Source organism: Somniosus microcephalus, chromosome 30 (genome assembly GCF_052327205.1).
Source record: "Somniosus microcephalus isolate GS21.2 chromosome 30, FLI_Smic_1.0, whole genome shotgun sequence".
Lineage (NCBI taxonomy): Eukaryota > Metazoa > Chordata > Chondrichthyes > Squaliformes > Somniosidae > Somniosus > Somniosus microcephalus.
The window spans coordinates 38,563,494-38,581,771 of NC_141016.1; the positions used below are offsets into that span (position 1 = coordinate 38,563,494).

The 18,278-nt window shown below is 55.0% G+C and overlaps 1 protein-coding gene across 2 annotated transcripts in view; it reads right to left on the minus strand.

Moving 5' to 3' along the window:
• The window catches only part of hk2 (hexokinase 2), a 130,391-nt gene that overhangs the window by 72,619 nt on the left and 39,494 nt on the right, over nucleotides 1-18,278 (minus strand). Inside the window, exon 3 of one of the 2 annotated variants that reach the window (XM_085971349.1) lies at nucleotides 1,906-2,054. In XM_085971349.1, coding sequence (XP_085827475.1) covers nucleotides 1,906-2,054 — 149 coding nt within the window. Of the gene's footprint in view, nucleotides 1-1,905; nucleotides 2,055-18,278 lie in introns of those variants that run through there. The other variant, XM_085971350.1, reaches the window with a different exon arrangement.

An 18,278-nucleotide genomic window follows, 5' to 3' on the forward strand; every position in this document is an offset into this window, starting at 1 on the left:
TACAGCAGATATTACATATGGTTTAAGCCGAGTATAATAGACATACAACCCGTGACAGTAGGAGCGATCTACGACCCCCGAATCGGAATGCCATGACCGGACGGACGGGGAGGCAGTACGGTGATCTCGGATTGGGTGGATTCCTGCAGTCTGCTGCAGCGGTCACTTCCATTGGGTCATCTCTCAAGCTGCTGGAGGTGTTAGGCCATCAGCCACCTCAGAGGCTAAACTTGACCAAGGTGCTAGGCCGTAGCCACCTCGGGGAAGCCTTCGCCCCCGACTGCCTGATTTCCTCTCTCGGTCGTCAATATTTATAGTTATTTCGGTGGGCTGATAATCACCTGGTGTCAATCGTTTGATCCCCATCCTATTGTCCAATTGTGAAGCGGGAAGACATCCCTCGCCGTCCCTTTCTGCATGACTGACAAGGCCTCCCTCATCTTTCTGAGGAATGTTTTGTTATGTTTCGTTAAGGACATTTTATGACTTTTCGGCTCCATTGTTGTCTATTATCCCACCACCCTGTGTTGTTTTGCATTTTACGATTCCCTTATCACTTCTATTTGTCTTTTGATGTTTGATATTCGACCTTGCTGGTATTTCTGCTCTCTGTTCCCGGCTGCAGGTCGTCAGTCTCCGTTCTAAGGATTAAAACCCGTCTTTGAATCGAACAGTTATTTCTTACACCAGTGCTTTTCCATTCACAGCCCCTCTACTGTCCAGTTAATCTCTTTTGCATAAAATTTCCCCATATTTAATTGGCGGTCCTGATGGTCAGATACTCTCCTCAAAACTAGTCTTTGTGGCGACTCCTTCTTCACAAACCTAGGCCTGAGCGCTATTCATGAGTAGGGCATCAGTGCCGATGAGATTTGCAAAATAACTGTGGAGGAGGGCGAGATCACCAAAGTACAATTCAAACACATTCTGGAGGTAATGCAGTCAGAATGCTACCCCACCCATAAAGATCAAAGTGTAACTCACGCCGCTGTTACTGTAACGCCAGTTATGTGCAATGATGGCTGTGTGGTACTGCGCCCATTTTAATTATGAAAATTACACAGCAGTATAATGGACTTTGACTTCTGAACCGCGAAAGACTGCATGAAGAATTATAAACACTCTCGAAGTACTGCTGGTTGTAGTGGCGGGGACGGGCGGGAGCAACTTGAGGTGATGAGTTAAGAATATCATGCAAGTACATTGGAACAAGATTAAAGTGTATTAGCTTAAGTGGATTTTTTTCCCATAGCGATAGGAACTGGTACCAATATTCCCAGTGCAACATACCTCAATTTGCCGAACATGAACAACTTGCATTTATATAGCGCCTTTAACATAGAAAAACATCGCAAAGCGCTTCACACAAGTGTAATCAGGCAAAAATGGATGTCGAAGCAAAGATGAAATTATGAGAGGCTATCAAAAGCTTGGTCAAAGAGGTGGGTTTTAAGGAGGGCCTTAAAGGAGGAAAGAGAGGGGTCAGAGCGGAGGAGTTTAGGGATGGAATTCCAGAGTTTAGAGTCGAGACGGCTGAAGCAACAGCCACCGGTGGCGGGGCGAAGGTGAGCGGGGGTGGGGGGATTACACTAAAGGTCGGAGTTAGGGGAATGGAGAGCTTGGGGAGATGTAGTGCTGGAGGAGGTTACAGATATAGGGAGAGTCAAGGCCACAAAGGATTTAAATGAGAATTTTAAATTTGAGGTGTTGGGAGACCAGAAGCCAATGTAGGTCAGAAAGGTCATGGGTGATGGGTGAGCGGGACTTGGTGCAGGAGCAGCAGAGATTTGGATGAGCTGACGTTTATGGAGGGTGGAGGATGGGAAGCTGGCCGGCCAGGAGAGCGTTGGAATAGTCGAGTCTGGAGGTGACAAACACGAGGAGAATGGTTTCATTAGCTCCTACCTGAGTGCCAGTACCATGCATGATGTCCTTAGGAATGGCACAGATACGATTTTCAATCTCCACCTTCTGTTTGCCATTGTCTGAAACTTTCACTCTCAACACACGGAAGTTGGTGCCTCCCAAGTCAAGGGCCAGGAAGTCCCCACTCTCTGCCAAGACAAATAAGGTGGTGTAAATTTGATAGGCATCTGCCAACCAACAACAGAAACAGTTTAGACCACTTTCGTGTGTCATAGAGTCATAGGGCTTGATTTTACCAGGCCTGAGGAGGCGGGAATGGAGGCGTGTGAGGTGTTAAAATCGCAAAAACTGGCGGGCAGGCCCGATCCCGCCTCCATCCCGTCTCCGAGCAATTTTCCCACATGCGAGTTTTATAACCCCGTCTCCATCCTGTCTACAAGAGGCGGGGTAGGCCCTTAAAAGCCAGTTAAGTGCCTCTATAATCCCATTTTGAGAGGCCTTTCTGATTTTAGCACTTTTCCCACCTCCTCTGGAACACGCCAGTGAATCCTGGCGGCCTCACAAGTGGATTGCTTACTAACAGCTGCAGCTCCACCATTAAAAAGGAGTTTTACTGCAACAGTTTCCCATCAGTATTTTTTATGACAATATGCAACTGATGGCATGTTAAAAATAAATACAAAATTACACCCAAGTGACTACCCTTGTGACTACTTGTGCGTTATCTTTCTTTTACGCGTGCTCCTGTGTGGTGCTTCCCCTGTGGCTTCAGCAGATGTGGAGGCCCCTTGCTCACTTTGTTGCTGCTCCTGCCTCGACACCATTGCCGGGCGTCCTCTGGGATTGTGAGCCTGTGCGGGCTCGTCAACAGTCTGCTGCTCCTGCGGCTGTGCACGGGTTGAGACGCCAATCTCAGTTGGGTGGGGACTCTGGTGGGGCTCTGACCGGGGGCTCTGCGGTGGCATGGAAGTGTGAGCGTTTGGAGAGGAGCCCCCACTTCCTTGATGTCTCATGGGTCAGGTCCCCCTAAACGCTTGCAAGTGGCTGGAGAGCAGCTTGCTGCACATCAGGGGGGCCATGGGGACCCGTATCTGCACTGGCAGTCCTACTCAGAAGGACTTCCATGAAGCTCTGGTTTCTCTGTTCAATAGCTGACCATCGCTCCTCCAGAGATGTCAGTCTATTCTCAACACTCGACATGTTTTCCTCACTCCGGTGACTTACTGCCTCCATGGCCGTAGCCAGCCTTTCCATGGAGGTTGCCACCCTTTCCGTGGTGCTGCCTTCATGCACCAACGCCTCCACAAAGGCTCTGCTCATGTTAGGGAGGGACTCCTCCATTCGCTCCACACTCACAGCGACCCTAGAGACAAAACCTGCCAGAGACTCCTGCACCTCTTCCTGGGGTTCCAGCACTGCTCTCCTTCTGGATGGACCCAGAGACAGAGGGTCGACATGCAGCTGAGCCGAGCTGGAGAGTCCTGCGCCCTCCGACGAGGACTCTCCACTGCTGTCCCTGTCTCCACCATCTGCTGATGCTCACTTGTGAGCTGTGATACACCAGGTGACAACACTACTCTATCTCGCGAGGGTCCCACCGAGGTGCGAGTGTCTGCGCTGGTGCTGGGTGCGCTGAATTCTGCTGACGCTGCGCCCTCAGAGGTTGCAGCTTCCTCTGAGGAGTCTGGAATCTCAGGCTCTTCCTCCTGGACAGTGGGGACGGGGGCTGGCGATGGTCCTGTGGGGGAGTAAAGGAAAGAGTTAGAGATGTGAGGTCAAGGTTACATGCACATTGCATAGTGCAGATGATCAAAAGTCAATCTGTTAGAGGAACAGAATCATTATCAGCGACTCATGCAATGTCAATGAGAGAGATGGAAAACTATTCTGTCACCAGCTTGCTGTGATGCGCCTGTCTGTCCATCCCCCACTTGGGAATCCTCCTCCACTCCCACGATCTCCAGGACCGCCTCCTCCCAGGGGGTGAGTTGGGCTACTGAGGGTGGCCCTCCTCCTGTCCTCGCTCTTTCCCTCTTATTGTGGGCTCTCTTTTCCTGCAATGAGGGAGACAAGTGGAGGTTGAGTGAGAATGAAGGAGTGAGTGTAGAGAATCCATAGCATAGATACTTAGAAGGAGACAAAGGGCCCTCCCTGTGTGTGTTGTAAGTTGTTTTCATAGCATCACAGCAATGGGGAGTGTGAGGGCTGCATAGTCGAATAGTTAGGTGAATGTGACCATAGAGAGAGAAGGAATGGGTAAGGATGCAGGGACGTCAGTGTCAAGTGGGATGTGGAGGAAGAGGTTGTCAAAGCAGAGTGCTGGTGAGGAGAGGCAATGGGGATCAGATTGAGGGTGTTGGGAAAGTCATACTCACTTTTCCAGTGTGCAGAAGGACATGAAACCTCTTCCTGCACTGCAGCCAGGTTCTGCAGCACATAGACATTGAATTGACCTCTTGGGCCACTTGCATCCACACAGCTTTAATCTGCTGAGGAGGCTTTTCCCTCCCCGAGGAAGGGAAGAGCACCTCCTTATTGGATCTGGCTCCCTCCACCAGAGCTTGCAGGGCGGCTCAAAGCGTGGCTGAAACAAGGGCTTACAGCAATGGGCATGAAGTTTGTAGTCTCCAGAAGAGGCAAGGCTGCTTGCAGGCCTTAAATCCAGCAGCATTGATGATGTCATCGGAGGTGATTTTCAGGATGGAAAGACTCATTGGGCCAGGGCTTCCCACACGCTGGGAATCAATTGGCCAGTTAGGTGAAAATCGCATTTTTCCCTCACATCAAAGTGGAGTCGGGTGGATAACACGAAAAGCAGCTGACACGCCCCCAGCCCGCCCCATGACAAAATTGAGCCCAGAGTCATAACGGCACAGAAAGAGGCATTCGGCCCATCGAGTCGGTGCCGGCTCTCTGTAGAGCAATCCAGTCAGTCCTATTACCCTGCTCTATCCCCGTAGCCCTGCAAGTTTATTTCCCTGTGTGTGTGTGGGTAAATCATTTATTTTGGTGAATTTCTATACTCATCAAGAGTAGGGCCATCAGGGGACGGAACATTTGGTTTTAATCTTGGCATCCTCCGTCAGTACCGAGTATTGCCAGGATGATGTACCTCAACGTGTCCCAATTCCTGCCTCCAAAAAGCACCCACTACTTGAGCATTTTGGTTTTTGATGCCTATTATCTTTATGCTCCCCCACTTGAAAGTTGGAAATTTAGTGCTGAATTATAGGCAGTTCTGTGCAGTCACAGGCCTGCACCCTTGGGGCAGTAAAGGGGATTCTGGGATGGATCCAGATCAGAGCCCCAGAGCTGAGAAGACAATATGCCAACGTATTGTGTGACTAAGTCCCCGAGACACTGACTGCTTCGTTACTCACTGGCTGTTAGGAACATAGGAACAGGAGGAGGCCATTCGGCCCCTCAACCTGATCCACCATTCAATGAGACCATTGGCTGATCTGGATCTTAACTCCATCTACACGCCTTGGTTCCATAACCCGTAATACTCTTGCCCAACAAAAATCTATCAATCTCAGTTTTTAATTTTCAGTTGACCCCCAGTCTCAGCAGCTTTTGGGGGGGGTGGCGGGGGGGGGGGGAAAGAGTTGCAGATTTCCACCTCCCTTTGTGTGTAGAAGTGCTTCCTGACATCACCCCTGAACGGCCTGGCTCTAATTTTACGGTTACGCCCCCTTGTTCTGGACTCTCCCCACCAGAGGGAATAGTTTCTCTACCCTATCAAATACTTTAATCATCTTAAACACTTCAATTCGATCGCCCCTTTCATTTGTATAATGTGATCATCACTCGTCACCAAGTTACTTGGCTCTCCATTTGTTCCCCATGTACATCACTCAAGGGTAAATATTTTGAGTAACTTGACGTGCAGGTTTACTTAAATTTCTAGATTTATGACACATTGGGGGGAATTTTAACATGGATGAGCGGGTGGCAGTGGCTGCGGGTGGGGGGTAAAAGGGCAAAAAAAAATCAAAGCTGGGAAGCCGGTTCCAACCCACCGACTTCCGGGTTTGACTGAGGCGAGACAAGGGACAGGCAGCCAACCCGCTCCCAGGAGGCAGGTTGACATTTTAAATATGTTAGTGAGTCTGGAAGCCTCGGATTTAACCTGCTTTGCAGGTTTATTTTATTCATTCACGGGATGCGAGCGTCGCTGGCAAGGCCGGCATTTATTGCCCATGCCTAATTGCCCTTGAGAAGGTGGTGGTGAGCCGCCTTCTTGAACCGCTGCAGTCTGTGTGGTGAAGGTGCTCCCACAGTGCTGTTAGGGAGGGAGTTACAGGATTTTGACCCAGTGACGATGAAGGATCGGCGATATACTTCCAAGTCAGGATGGTGTGTAACTTGGAGGGGAACTTGGAGGTGATGGTGTTCCCGTGCGCCTGCTGCCCTTGTCCTTCTAGGTGGAAGAGGTCGCGGGTTTGGGAGGTGCTGCTGAAGAAGCCTTGGTGAGTTGCTGCAGTGCATCTTGTAGATGGTACACACTGCAGTCACGGTGCGCCGGTGCTGGAGGGAGTGAATGCTTAAGGTGGTGGATGGGGTGCCAATCAAGCGGGCTGTTTTGTCCTGGATGGTGTCGAGCTTCTTGAGTGTTGTTGGAGCTGCACTCATCCAGGCAAGTGGAGAGTATTTCCTGACTTGTGCCTTGTAGATGGTGGAAAGGCTTTGGGGGGTCAGGAGATGAGTCACTCACTGTGGTCGGCCTGGTTTCCCAGGCCTCGGGAATCCCGATAGCCACAGCGAGGCGAGGACAGCCTCGGGCAGCACACCTTGCGGGCCAGGAGGAGCAGCAGTGCTTCCTTCCAGCCCCCCAAGCTCCTCCACCATCAGAGCACCCCCCATACAAAGGCCCCCCCGGGGATTGCCTCCCCCCAACCCCCCGGGTCAGGAATCGGACGCCCCGGGGTTGGGGATTGGACCTATCTGGTCCTGCACCTCCTCTGGAGTGCTCCCCGCCCAACTGGAAGCCATGCCTGTCAATCAGACTGACTTCCGGGTGGGGAACCTGTCGCTGACTGAAGATGCACTCTGTGGAGAATTAACTCCACAGCGTGTGGGGAAACCAGCACTGCATCCAGCTCCTTGGGGCATTGACCTCGTCGCCTGTCTGTTCTCACTGCCTTCGCAGTGTGTGTCTGGAGGGCTTCCTGACCTCCCGTGGAGAGATGACCTGTCTCCTCCTGTCCACCTCCTGCACTAAGGCCTCCAGTGCTGTGTCCGATAACCTTGGAGCCCTTTCCCTGGCCTGTTAAGCCATTATTCACTCATCCTCTTTCTGAGCCTTGCCAGTTGCATGAGCTGCTACAGGCAGAATGCACCTCCCCTTTAAGAGGTGCAAACTGCCTTTAAGAAGTGCAGTCTAGCTTTGATTGGTGCCAGCCTCGCACGAACTTGGGCCCCCTTCTGAGCGTTCAGCCACTCAGCAGCCCGTTCAGCGCTGGGCTGAACGCGGTAATCACTGTCATTAATCACTGAAGGTCGCGTGCTGCCTGCATTCCTTTTAACCCTGCGCCCATTTTCAGGAGCTATCGAATTTCTAGCCCTCAGTTTTCAATAAAGTACGGGGGGGAGGAGGGAAGGAAAAAAGGGTCTGTGATAGGGTGGAGGGCGGGAGTGATTAAATGATAAAATGGATGATGGTGCGCCTTTCATGACCTCAGGATGTCTCAAAGCACTTCACAGCCAATTTGTGCACAGCAAGCTCCCACAAACAGCAATGAGATAATGACCAGATAATCTGATTTTTTAGTGATGTTGATTGAGGGGTTAATATTGGCCAGGACACCAGAGCGAACTCCCCTGCTCTTCTTTGAAATAGTGCCACGGGATCTTTTACATCCACCTGCGAGGCCAGACGGGCCTCGTTGCTGCACCGAAGTGTCAGCCTAGATTCTCAAGCTCAAGTCGATGGAGTGGGAAGCAGTCGGAGGGCGAGCTCAACCATTTCCTGTGGTCGAAAGTAAAAGAGAGGAAGAGAAAAACCCATGTTTAAGGTTAGTTGAGTCAGAATGGTCACTGGAAGAAAGCCAATCAAGCCGTGGTCTATTTTTAAATGCTAAGACGGACTAAAAGCTGGTGTCTCCAGTTTAGCTTACTAACTGGGACAGTGCTGCGTGCTTTTATTTTATATTCACAAGGAAGTTATGTGAATTAAGTGAGTTTTGATTATAATAGACGCTCTGCTCGTCTGCAAAATAAATCAGTGAAGTTTTAATAGTCGACTGTCTGAGAGGTTGGAGGAGTGCACGTGATCCGGTCACAAGGGGGTACACTATCGCTACACCCCTCGGGTTAGGCTCTCACATGATTAGATGTTGGGCAGCGCAGGCACGTACCCGAATGTAAAGCAGGGCGTGCTCATGGAGTGACCAACGTCACTCAACCAGAGAGAATGCCTAAGGCAGATCTGACGTCTGTAACAAGCATGCACAAGAGGTCAGGCTGCAGTAGATGTGACGCTTGAAGCAGCAGAAATCTCCCCGCTGGGACCAAAGTGAAGTGATTGAGCAACACGGCAAGTGATCATTCAGGAACTCAGTCTGACCCCAGGACTAGCCTGGGTGAGACCAGCTGATTTCAGTTTATAGGTTTAGCACTTTAAGTTTTATCTGTGAAATTTTGGTCCCATCTTTTTCTTCTGTTCGTGTCTTCTTGCTGTTCCCTTTGGGGAGCTGTGTGAAGTAGTGGAGAGATTCGCAGGCTGATTAACAGTCTGACTGGCCGCATTAAAACTGCCGCCATGGCTGTCACCAGCCGACAGGGCGGCTGGTCCAATATGGCGGGAGGGTTTTATTGGCGCCCACAAACCATACGATGAGGGCAGGATGGGGGGCGGGCCACCCACGTCCACTTGACGAGAGTATCCCGCTGCATATCAATCCAGAATTCAAAGCCAGAGCTCCGATTCCACTCGCCAGGACTGTCTGGAGTGGGGCTCGATCCCTGCACCGTCTGACCCAGAGACGGGACTGTCTGGAGTGGGGCTCGATCCCTGCACCGTCTGACCCAGAGACAGGACTGTCTGGAGTGGGGCTCGATCCCTGCACCGTCTGACCCAGAGACAGGACTGTCTGGAGTGGGGCTCGAACCCTGCACCGTCTGACCCAGAGACAGGACTGTCTGGAGTGGGGCTCGAACCCTGCACCGTCTGACCCAGAGACGGGACTGTCTGGAGTGGGGCTCGATCCCTGCACCGTCTGACCCAGAGACAGGACTGTCTGGAGTGGGGTTCGAACCCTGCACCGTCTGACCCAGAGACGGCACTGTCTGGAGTGGGGCTCGAACCCTGCACCGTCTGACCCAGAGACGGGACTGTCTGGGGTGGGGCTCGATCCCTGCACCGTCTGACCCAGAGACAGGACTGTCTGGAGTGGGGCTCGATCCCTGCACCGTCTGACCCAGAGACGGGACTGTCTGGAGTGGGGCTCGAACCCTGCACCGTCTGACCCAGAGACGGGACTGTCTGGAGTGGGGCTCGAACCCTGCACCGTCTGACCCAGAGACGGGACTGTCTGGAGTGGGGCTCGATCCCTGCACCGTCTGACCCAGAGACGGGACTGTCTGGAGTGGGGTTCGAACCCTGCACCGTCTGACCCAGAGACAGGACTGTCTGGAGTGGGGCTCGATCCCTGCACCGTCTGACCCAGAGACAGGACTGTCTGGAGTGGGGCTCGATCCCTGCACCGTCTGACCCAGAGACGGGACTGTCTGGAGTGGGGCTCGATCACTGCACCGTCTGACCCAGAGACAGGACTGTCTGGAGTGGGGCTCGATCCCTGCACCGTCTGACCCAGAGACGGGACTGTCTGGAGTGGGGCTCGATCCCTGCACCGTCTGACCCAGAGACAGGACTGTCTGGAGTGGGGCTCGATCCCTGCACCGTCTGACCCAGAGACAGGACTGTCTGGAGTGGGGTTTGAACCCTGCACCGTCTGACCCAGAGACAGGACTGTCTGGGGTGGGGCTCGATCCCTGCACCGTCTGACCCAGAGACGGGACTGTCTGGAGTGGGGCTCGATCCCTGCACCGTCTGACCCAGAGACAGGACTGTCTGGGGTGGGGCTCGATCCCTGCACCGTCTGACCCAGAGACGGGACTGTCTGGAGTGGGGCTCGATCCCTGCACCGTCTGACCCAGAGACGGGACTGTCTGGAGTGGGGCTCGATCCCTGCACCGTCTGACCCAGAGACGGGACTGTCTGGAGTGGGGCTCGATCCCTGCACCGTCTGACCCAGAGACGGGACTGTCTGGAGTGGGGCTCGATCCCTGCACCGTCTGACCCAGAGACGGGACTGTCTGGAGTGGGGCTCGATCCCTGCACCGTCTGACCCAGAGACAGGACTGTCTGGAGGGGGGCTCGATCCCTGCACCGTCTGACCCAGAGACGGGACTGTCTGGAGTGGGGCTCGATCCCTGCACCGTCTGACCCAGAGACAGGACTGTCTGGAGTGGGGCTCGATCCCTGCACCGTCTGACCCAGAGACAGGACTGTCTGGAGTGGGGCTCGATCCCTGCACTGTCTGACCCAGAGACAGGACTGTCTGGAGTGGGGCTCGATCCCTGCACCGTCTGACCCAGAGACGGGACTGTCTGGAGTGGGGCTCGAACCCTGCACCGTCTGACCCAGAGACAGGACTGTCTGGAGTGGGGCTCGATCCCTGCACCGTCTGACCCAGAGACGGGACTGTCTGGAGTGGGGCTCGATCCCTGCACCGTCTGACCCAGAGACGGGACTGTCTGGAGTGGGGCTCGATCCCTGCAGCGTCTGACCCAGAGACAGGACTGTCTGGAGTGGGGTTTGAACCCTGCACCGTCTGACCCAGAGACGGGACTGTCTGGAGTGGGGTTTGAACCCTGCACCGTCTGACCCAGAGACGGGACTGTCTGGAGTGGGGTTTGAACCCTGCACCGTCTGACCCAGAGACGGGACTGTCTGGAGTGGGGTTTGAACCCTGCACCGTCTGACCCAGAGACAGGACTGTCTGGAGTGGGGCTCGAACCCTGCACCGTCTGACCCAGAGGCAGGACTGTCTGGAGTGGGGCTCGAACCCTGCACCGTCTGACCCAGAGACAGGACTGTCTGGAGTGGGGCTCGATCCCTGCACCGTCTGACCCAGAGACGGGACTGTCTGGAGTGGGGCTCGAACCCTGCACCGTCTGACCCAGAGACAGGACTGTCTGGATTGGGGCTCGAACCCTGCACCGTCTGACCCAGAGACAGGACTGTCTGGAGTGGGGCTCGATCCCTGCACCGTCTGACCCAGAGACAGGACTGTCTGGGGTGGGGTTTGAACCCTGCACCGTCTGACCCAGAGACGGGACTGTCTGGAGTGGGGTTTGAACCCTGCACCGTCTGACCCAGAGACGGGACTGTCTGGAGTGGGGCTCGAACCCTGCACCGTCTGACCCAGAGACGGGACTGTCTGGACTGGGGCTCGATCCCTGCACCGTCTGACCCAGAGACGGGACTGTCTGGAGTGGGGCTCGATCCCTGCACCGTCTGACCCAGAGACAGGACTGTCTGGAGTGGGGCTCGAACCCTGCACCGTCTGACCCAGCGACAGGACTGTCTGGAGTGGGGCTCGATCCCTGCACCGTCTGACCCAGAGACGGGACTGTCTGGAGTGGAGCTCGATCCCTGCACCGTCTGACCCAGAGACGGGACTGTCTGGAGTGGGGCTCGATCCCTGCACCGTCTGACCCAGAGACAGGACTGTCTGGAGTGGGGCTCGATCCCTGCACCGTCTGACCCAGAGACGGGACTGTCTGGAGTGGGGCTCGAACCCTGCACCGTCTGACCCAGAGACAGGACTGTCTGGACTGGGGTTCGATCCCTGCACCGTCTGACCCAGAGACGGGACTGTCTGGAGTGGGGCTCGAACCCTGCACCGTCTGACCCAGAGACAGGACTGTCTGGACTGGGGTTCGAACCCTGCACCTTCTGACCCAGAGACGGGACTGTCTGGAGTGGGGCTCGATCCCTGCACCGTCTGACCCAGAGACGGGACTGTCTGGAGTGGGGCTCGATCCCTGCACCGTCTGACCCAGAGACGGGACTGTCTGGAGTGGGGCTCGATCCCTGCACCGTCTGACCCAGAGACGGGACTGTCTGGAGTGGGGCTCGATCCCTGCACCGTCTGACCCAGAGACAGGACTGTCTGGAGTGGGGCTCGATCCCTGCACCTTCTGACCCAGAGACGGGACTGTCTGGAGTGGGGCTCGATCCCTGCACCGTCTGACCCAGAGACAGGACTGTCTGGAGTGGGGCTCGATCCCTGCACCGTCTGACCCAGAGACGGGACTGTTTGGAGTGGGGCTCGATCCCTGCACCGTCTGACCCAGAGACAGGACTGTCTGGAGTGGGGCTCGATCCCTGCACCGTCTGACCCAGAGACAGGACTGTCTGGAGTGGGGCTCGATCCCTGCACCGTCTGACCCAGAGACGGGACTGTTTGGAGTGGGGCGCGATCCCTGCACCGTCTGACCCAGAGACAGGACTGTCTGGAGTGGGGCTCGATTCCTGCACCGTCTGACCCAGAGACAGGACTGTCTGGAGTGGGGCTCGATCCCTGCACCGTCTGACCCAGAGACAGGACTGTCTGGAGTGGGGCTCGATCCCTGCACCATCTGACCCAGAGACAGGACTGTCTGGAGTGGGGTTTGAACCCTGCACCGTCTGACCCAGAGACAGGACTGTCTGGAGTGGGGCTCGATCCCTGCACCGTCTGACCCAGAGACAGGACTGTCTGGAGTGGGGTTTGAACCCTGCACCGTCTGACCCAGAGACAGGACTGTCTGGAGTGGGGCTCGATCCCTGCACCGTCTGACCCAGAGACAGGACTGTCTGGAGTGGGGCTCGATCCCTGCACCGTCTGACCCAGAGACGGGACTGTCTGGGGTGGGGTTTGAACCCTGCACCGTCTGACCCAGAGACAGGACTGTCTGGAGTGGGGCTCGATCCCTGCACCGTCTGACCCAGAGACGGGACTGTCTGGGGTGGGGCTCGATCCCTGCACCGTCTGACCCAGAGACGGGACTGTCTGGAGTGGGGTTCGATCCCTGCACCGTCTGACCCAGAGACGGGACTGTCTGGAGTGGGGCTCGATCCCTGCACCGTCTGACCCAGAGACAGGACTGTCTGGAGTGGGGCTCGATCCCTGCACCGTCTGACCCAGAGACGGGACTGTCTGGAGTGGGGCTCGATCCCTGCACCATCTGACCCAGAGACAGGACTGTCTGGAGTGGGGCACGATCCCTGCACCGTCTGACCCAGAGACAGGACTGTCTGGAGTGGGGCTCGATCCCTGCACCTTCTGACCCAGAGACGGGACTGTCTGGCACTGCCTTTGGTCCTATAAAACTTATGGATTTTATTCAAATCAATTAAATCAAAACAATGCAATTTGCCACAAAACTGCAACTTCCCTAGAACATCAAACTGAAATCCAAGTTTGAGCATACATACATCACTGGCTAATTAATTGTGAATTCATGAATTGATCTGAAACAGACAATAGCAGGGATTAAACAAGAACAGGAGCGTTTTACGTCCAATCGTAGGAACAGGAGGAGGCCATTCAGCCCCTCGAGTCCGTTACACAGGAACAGGAGGAGGCCATTCAGCCCCTCGAGTCCGTTACACAGGAACAGGAGGAGGCCATTCAGCCCCTCGAGCCTGTTACACAGGAACAGGAGGAGGCCATTCAGCCCTCGAGCCTGTTACACAGGAATAGGAGGAGGCCATTCAGCCCCTCGAGCTTGTTACATTAGGAACAGGAGGAGGCCCATTCAGCCCCTCGAGCCAGTTACACGGGAACAGGAGGAGGCCCATTCAACCCCTCGAGCCTGTTACACAGGAACAGGAGGAGGCCATTCAGCCCCTCAAGCCCGTTACACAGGAACAGGAGGAGGCCATTCAGCCCCTTGAGCCCGTTACACAGGAAAAGGAGTAGGCCATTCAGCCCCTCGAGCCTGTTACACAGGAACAGGAGGAGTCCATTCAGCCCCTCGAGCCCGTTACACAGGAACAGGAGGAGGCCATTCAGCCCCTCGAGCCCATTACACAGGAACAGGAGGGGGCCATTCAGCCCCTCGAGCCTGTTACACAGGAACAGGAGGAGGCGATTCAGCCCCTCGAGCCTGTTACACAGGAACAGGAGGAGGCCATTCAGCCCCTCGAGCCTGTTACACAGGAACAGGAGGAGGCCATTCAGCCCCTCAAGCCCGTTACACAGGAACAGGAGGAGTCCATTCAGCCCCTCGAGCCTGTTACACAGGAACAGGAGGAGTCCATTCAGCCCCTCGAGCCCGTTACACAGGAACAGGAGGAGGCCATTCAGCCCCTCGAGCCCATTACACAGGAACAGGAGGGGGCCATTCAGCCCCTCGAGCCTGTTACACAGGAACAGGAGGAGACGATTCAGCCCCTCGAGCCTGTTACACAGGAACAGGAGGAGGCCATTCAGCCCCTCGAGCCTGTTACACAGGAACAGGAGGAGGCGCATTCAGCCCCTCGAGCCTGTCACACAGGAACAGGAGGAGGCGATTCAGCCCCTCGAGCCTGTTACACAGGAACAGGAGGAGGCCATTCAGCCCCTCGAGCCTGTTACACCATTCAATTAGACCATGGCCTATCTGTTGCTCAACTCCATTTACTGGCCTTTGTTCCATATCCTTTAATACCCTTGTCTAACAAAAATCAATCCATCTCAGTCTCCAACATTTAAATTGACCCACAGCCTTTGTGTGAAGAGATGCTTCCTGATTTCACCCCTGAACAGCCTGGCTCGAATTTTAAGGTTTTGCCCCTTGTTCCGGACTCCCCCCCCCCGCAGAGGAAATAGTTTTTCTCTATCTACCCTATTGAATTGAATCTCTATAATTTTAAACACCTCGATTGGATCAGCCCTCCAACTTCTAAACTCAGAAACCCAGTCCAATCAACCTGTCCTCATAAGTTAACCCTTTCAGCCCCTGTATCGTTCTGGTGAATCTGCGCTGTTCCCTCTCCAAGGCCGATATACCCTTCCTGAGGCGCGGTGCCCAGAACTGAACCCAGTGTCCAGGTGCAGTCTGCACAAGGCTCTGTGCAACTGTAGTAACCCTTCCTCATCAGAATTCACAATTAATTAGCCAGTGATGTATGTATGCTCAAACTTGGACTTCAGCTTGGCGTTCTAGCGCTGTTGCAGTTTTGTGGTAAATTACATAGTTTTGTTTTATTTGATTTTTTTTAAATTCCCATAACTTTTATAGGACCAAAGCTACACAGATAAAACTTAAAGGGCTAAAAATTGAGTAGCGCCTCATTTGTGGCACTAACTTCGCCGGGGCGCTACTTTTAGCGCTCAGGAAAAATTAGCTCCCCCACGACAGAAATTGAGTGGTAGCGCCCCATGAGGGAAGTGGAAGCACCTCGCATCTCTCTTGGGGCGCTGCGAGGGAATATCGCGGCACGTCACGCCGCGGTATTGCAGGCCTTCCTCCCCTTCTTAAAGAGAAGTGCCAGGCTCTTGGAGCGTAGACGGGGGGGGGCGGGGGGAGGCGGGGGGGGGCGGGGGGAGGCGATTCAGGAGGCCGGGGGCGGGAGCGCAGGCGGCACTCCGCGGGGGGGGGGTTCAGGAGGTCGGGGGCGGGAGCGCAGGCGGCACTCCACGGGGGGGGGGTTCAGGAGGTTGGGGGCGGGAGCGCAGGCGGCACTCCGCGGCGGGGGGGGTTCAGGAGGTCGGGGCGGGAGCGCAGGCGGCACTTCGCGGGGGGGGGGTTCAGGAGGCCGGGGGCAGGAGCGCAGGCGGCACTCCGCGGGGGGGGGGGGGTTCAGGAGGTCGGGGGCGGGAGCGCAGGCGGCACTCCGCGGGGGGGGGGGTTCAGGAGGTCGGGGGCGGGAGCGCAGGCGGCACTCCGCGGGGGGGGGGGGTTCAGGAGGTTGGGGGCGGGAGCGCAGGCGGCACTCCGCGGGGGGGGGGGTTCAGGAGGTCGGGGGCGGGAGCGCAGGCGGCACTTCGCGGGTGGGGGGGGGGGTTCAGGAGGCCGGGGGCAGGAGCGCAGGCGGCACTCCGCGGGGGGGGGGGGTTCAGGAGGTCGGGGGCGGGAGCGCAGGCGGCACTCCGCGGGGGGGGGGGGTGGTTCAGGAGGCCGGGGGCGGGAGCGCAGGTGGCACTCCGCGGGGGGGGGGGTTCAGGAGCGCAGGCAGCACTCCGCGGGGGGGGGGGGGTTCAGGAGGCCGGGGGCGGGAGCGCAGGCAGGTGCTGGCAGGCGGCCAGCAACAAAAATGGCCGCCCCGCACCTCGCCTTTAAATAGCGTCCGGCGGTAAGTCAGAGGGTGCCCCCGAAGATCGCGGCCGGGGCGCGAGCGGGGTGCTAACATTCCGTGGGAGGCACAAAGCAACCACATTTTTACCCCAGAGTGCGAAACCTATAAATGGAGATTACCTCTATTCCCGGCCTTAGCTGATCTTAAAGTTTCACAATTCTTGCCTCAGAAATGAACCCACTATTTCAGCATTTTGATTTTCGATTAAACTTCCTCATTTATGCCTTTGTTACCTCGAGACTTGACTATTCCAACACACTCCTGGCTGGCTTCCCATCTTCTACCCTCCACAAACTTGAGCTGATCCATAACTCGGCTGCCCGTGTCCTAACTCGCACCAAGTCCCGTTCACCCATCACCCCTGTGCTCGCTGACCTACACTGGCTCCTGGTTAAGCAACGCCTCGATTTCAAAATTCTCATCCTTGTGTTCAAGTCCCTCCATGGCCTCGCCCCTCCCCATCTCTGTAACCTCCTTCAGCTCCACAACCCCCGAGATATCTGCACTCCTCCAATTCTGACCACTTGCACATCTCCGATTATAATCGCTCCACCATTGGTGGCCGTGCCTTCAACTGCTTGGGCCCTCAGCTCTGGAATTCCCTGCCTAAACCTCTCCACCTCTCTTTCCTCCTTTAAGGCGCTCCTTAAAACCTACCTCTTTGACCCTGCCATCATTTCTCTTTATGTGGCTCGGTGTCAAATCTTGTCTGATTATGTTCCTGTGAAGCGCCTTAGGATGTTTTACTATGTTAAAGACGCTATATAAATGCAACTTCTTGTTAAGCACTAGCATTTGCTCCTCCATGCCTCTCAATATTTTGAAAATGCTCTAATTTGTTTTTCTGGGAAGCAAAGTGGATAACCTGCGACTTCTTCACATTGAACTCCATCTGTCAGAGTCTTACCCATTCATTTAGTCTGTCTATGCCCCTTTGTAGCTTTCTGCTGCCATCTAGACAATGAACTATGCCTCCTAACTTAGCCACGGACAACAGAACCTAGATGTGTTTCTAGGCCAGTGGCCAGCTTTGGAGAGGGTATTAATTCCTGCGGCTGCCCTCCAGCAAAGAGCCTATCATGTGCTGGCTATTTAAGCAGCAGCTAACTGCCAAAAGTCAACACTGGACTCAATCATGGGAGTGACTGTGTCTGGTGTTTGTAGTTGATTTGTAGCACCAGCCATAATGACAAACAATGGCTCAACAATTCATACTGAACACATGAAATAACCTGCCCATAAAACAGACGATACCTCAATCGCCTGTCTGTGCCTGAGGTAGCTGATCTGATTCAGACCAGCACTGGGGTTTACCAGGATTGACTGCAATGCCCCATTGCCAGGGCTGGGGTGTAGTGAGCCAGTGTTCCTATTTGAGCGCTCTGCAATGATCCCTGACAGGATTTGTGTGGATCATGGATGAGGATCAGGGTCACCTGTGTGATACGTTCATAGTCAGGTGACCTGCCGAGATGCGCTAACTCAGCTCACACACACTTGGGGAGAGGGACTGGAAGTAGACAGAATCCTTCAAACTGTACTCAGAGTCAGTCAGGCTGGAGTGCAACACCAGATTCACACAAACTAACTCCAGTCAACCACCAAAGGCATTTGTTTATCAGCTGTGCAAGTATATCGTGACCCACCCAGACTTTTGCTGTCTTGTTATTCAGAGTTCCACTGCATCTAAATTATATTTTATGTGAACATATCAGTTGCTGACTTCTGCAGAACGGGACAATATCCCAGGCACCGATTTGCTGTCGTATTACAGCACGGTGGCATAGTGGTTAGCACTGTTGCCTCACAGCGCCAGGGACCCGGGTTCGAATCCGACCTCGGGTGACTGTCTGTGTGGAGTTTGTACATTCTCCCTGTGTTTGCGTGGGTTTCCTCCGGGTGCTCCGGTTTCCTCCCACAGTCCAAAGATGTGCGAGTTAGGTTGATTGGCTATGATAAATTGACCCTTAGTGTTAGGGGGATTAAATACATGGGGTTACGGGGATTGGGTGGGATATGTGTCGGTGCAGGCTCGATGGGCCGAAATGGCCTCTATCTGCACTGTGGGGTTTCTGTG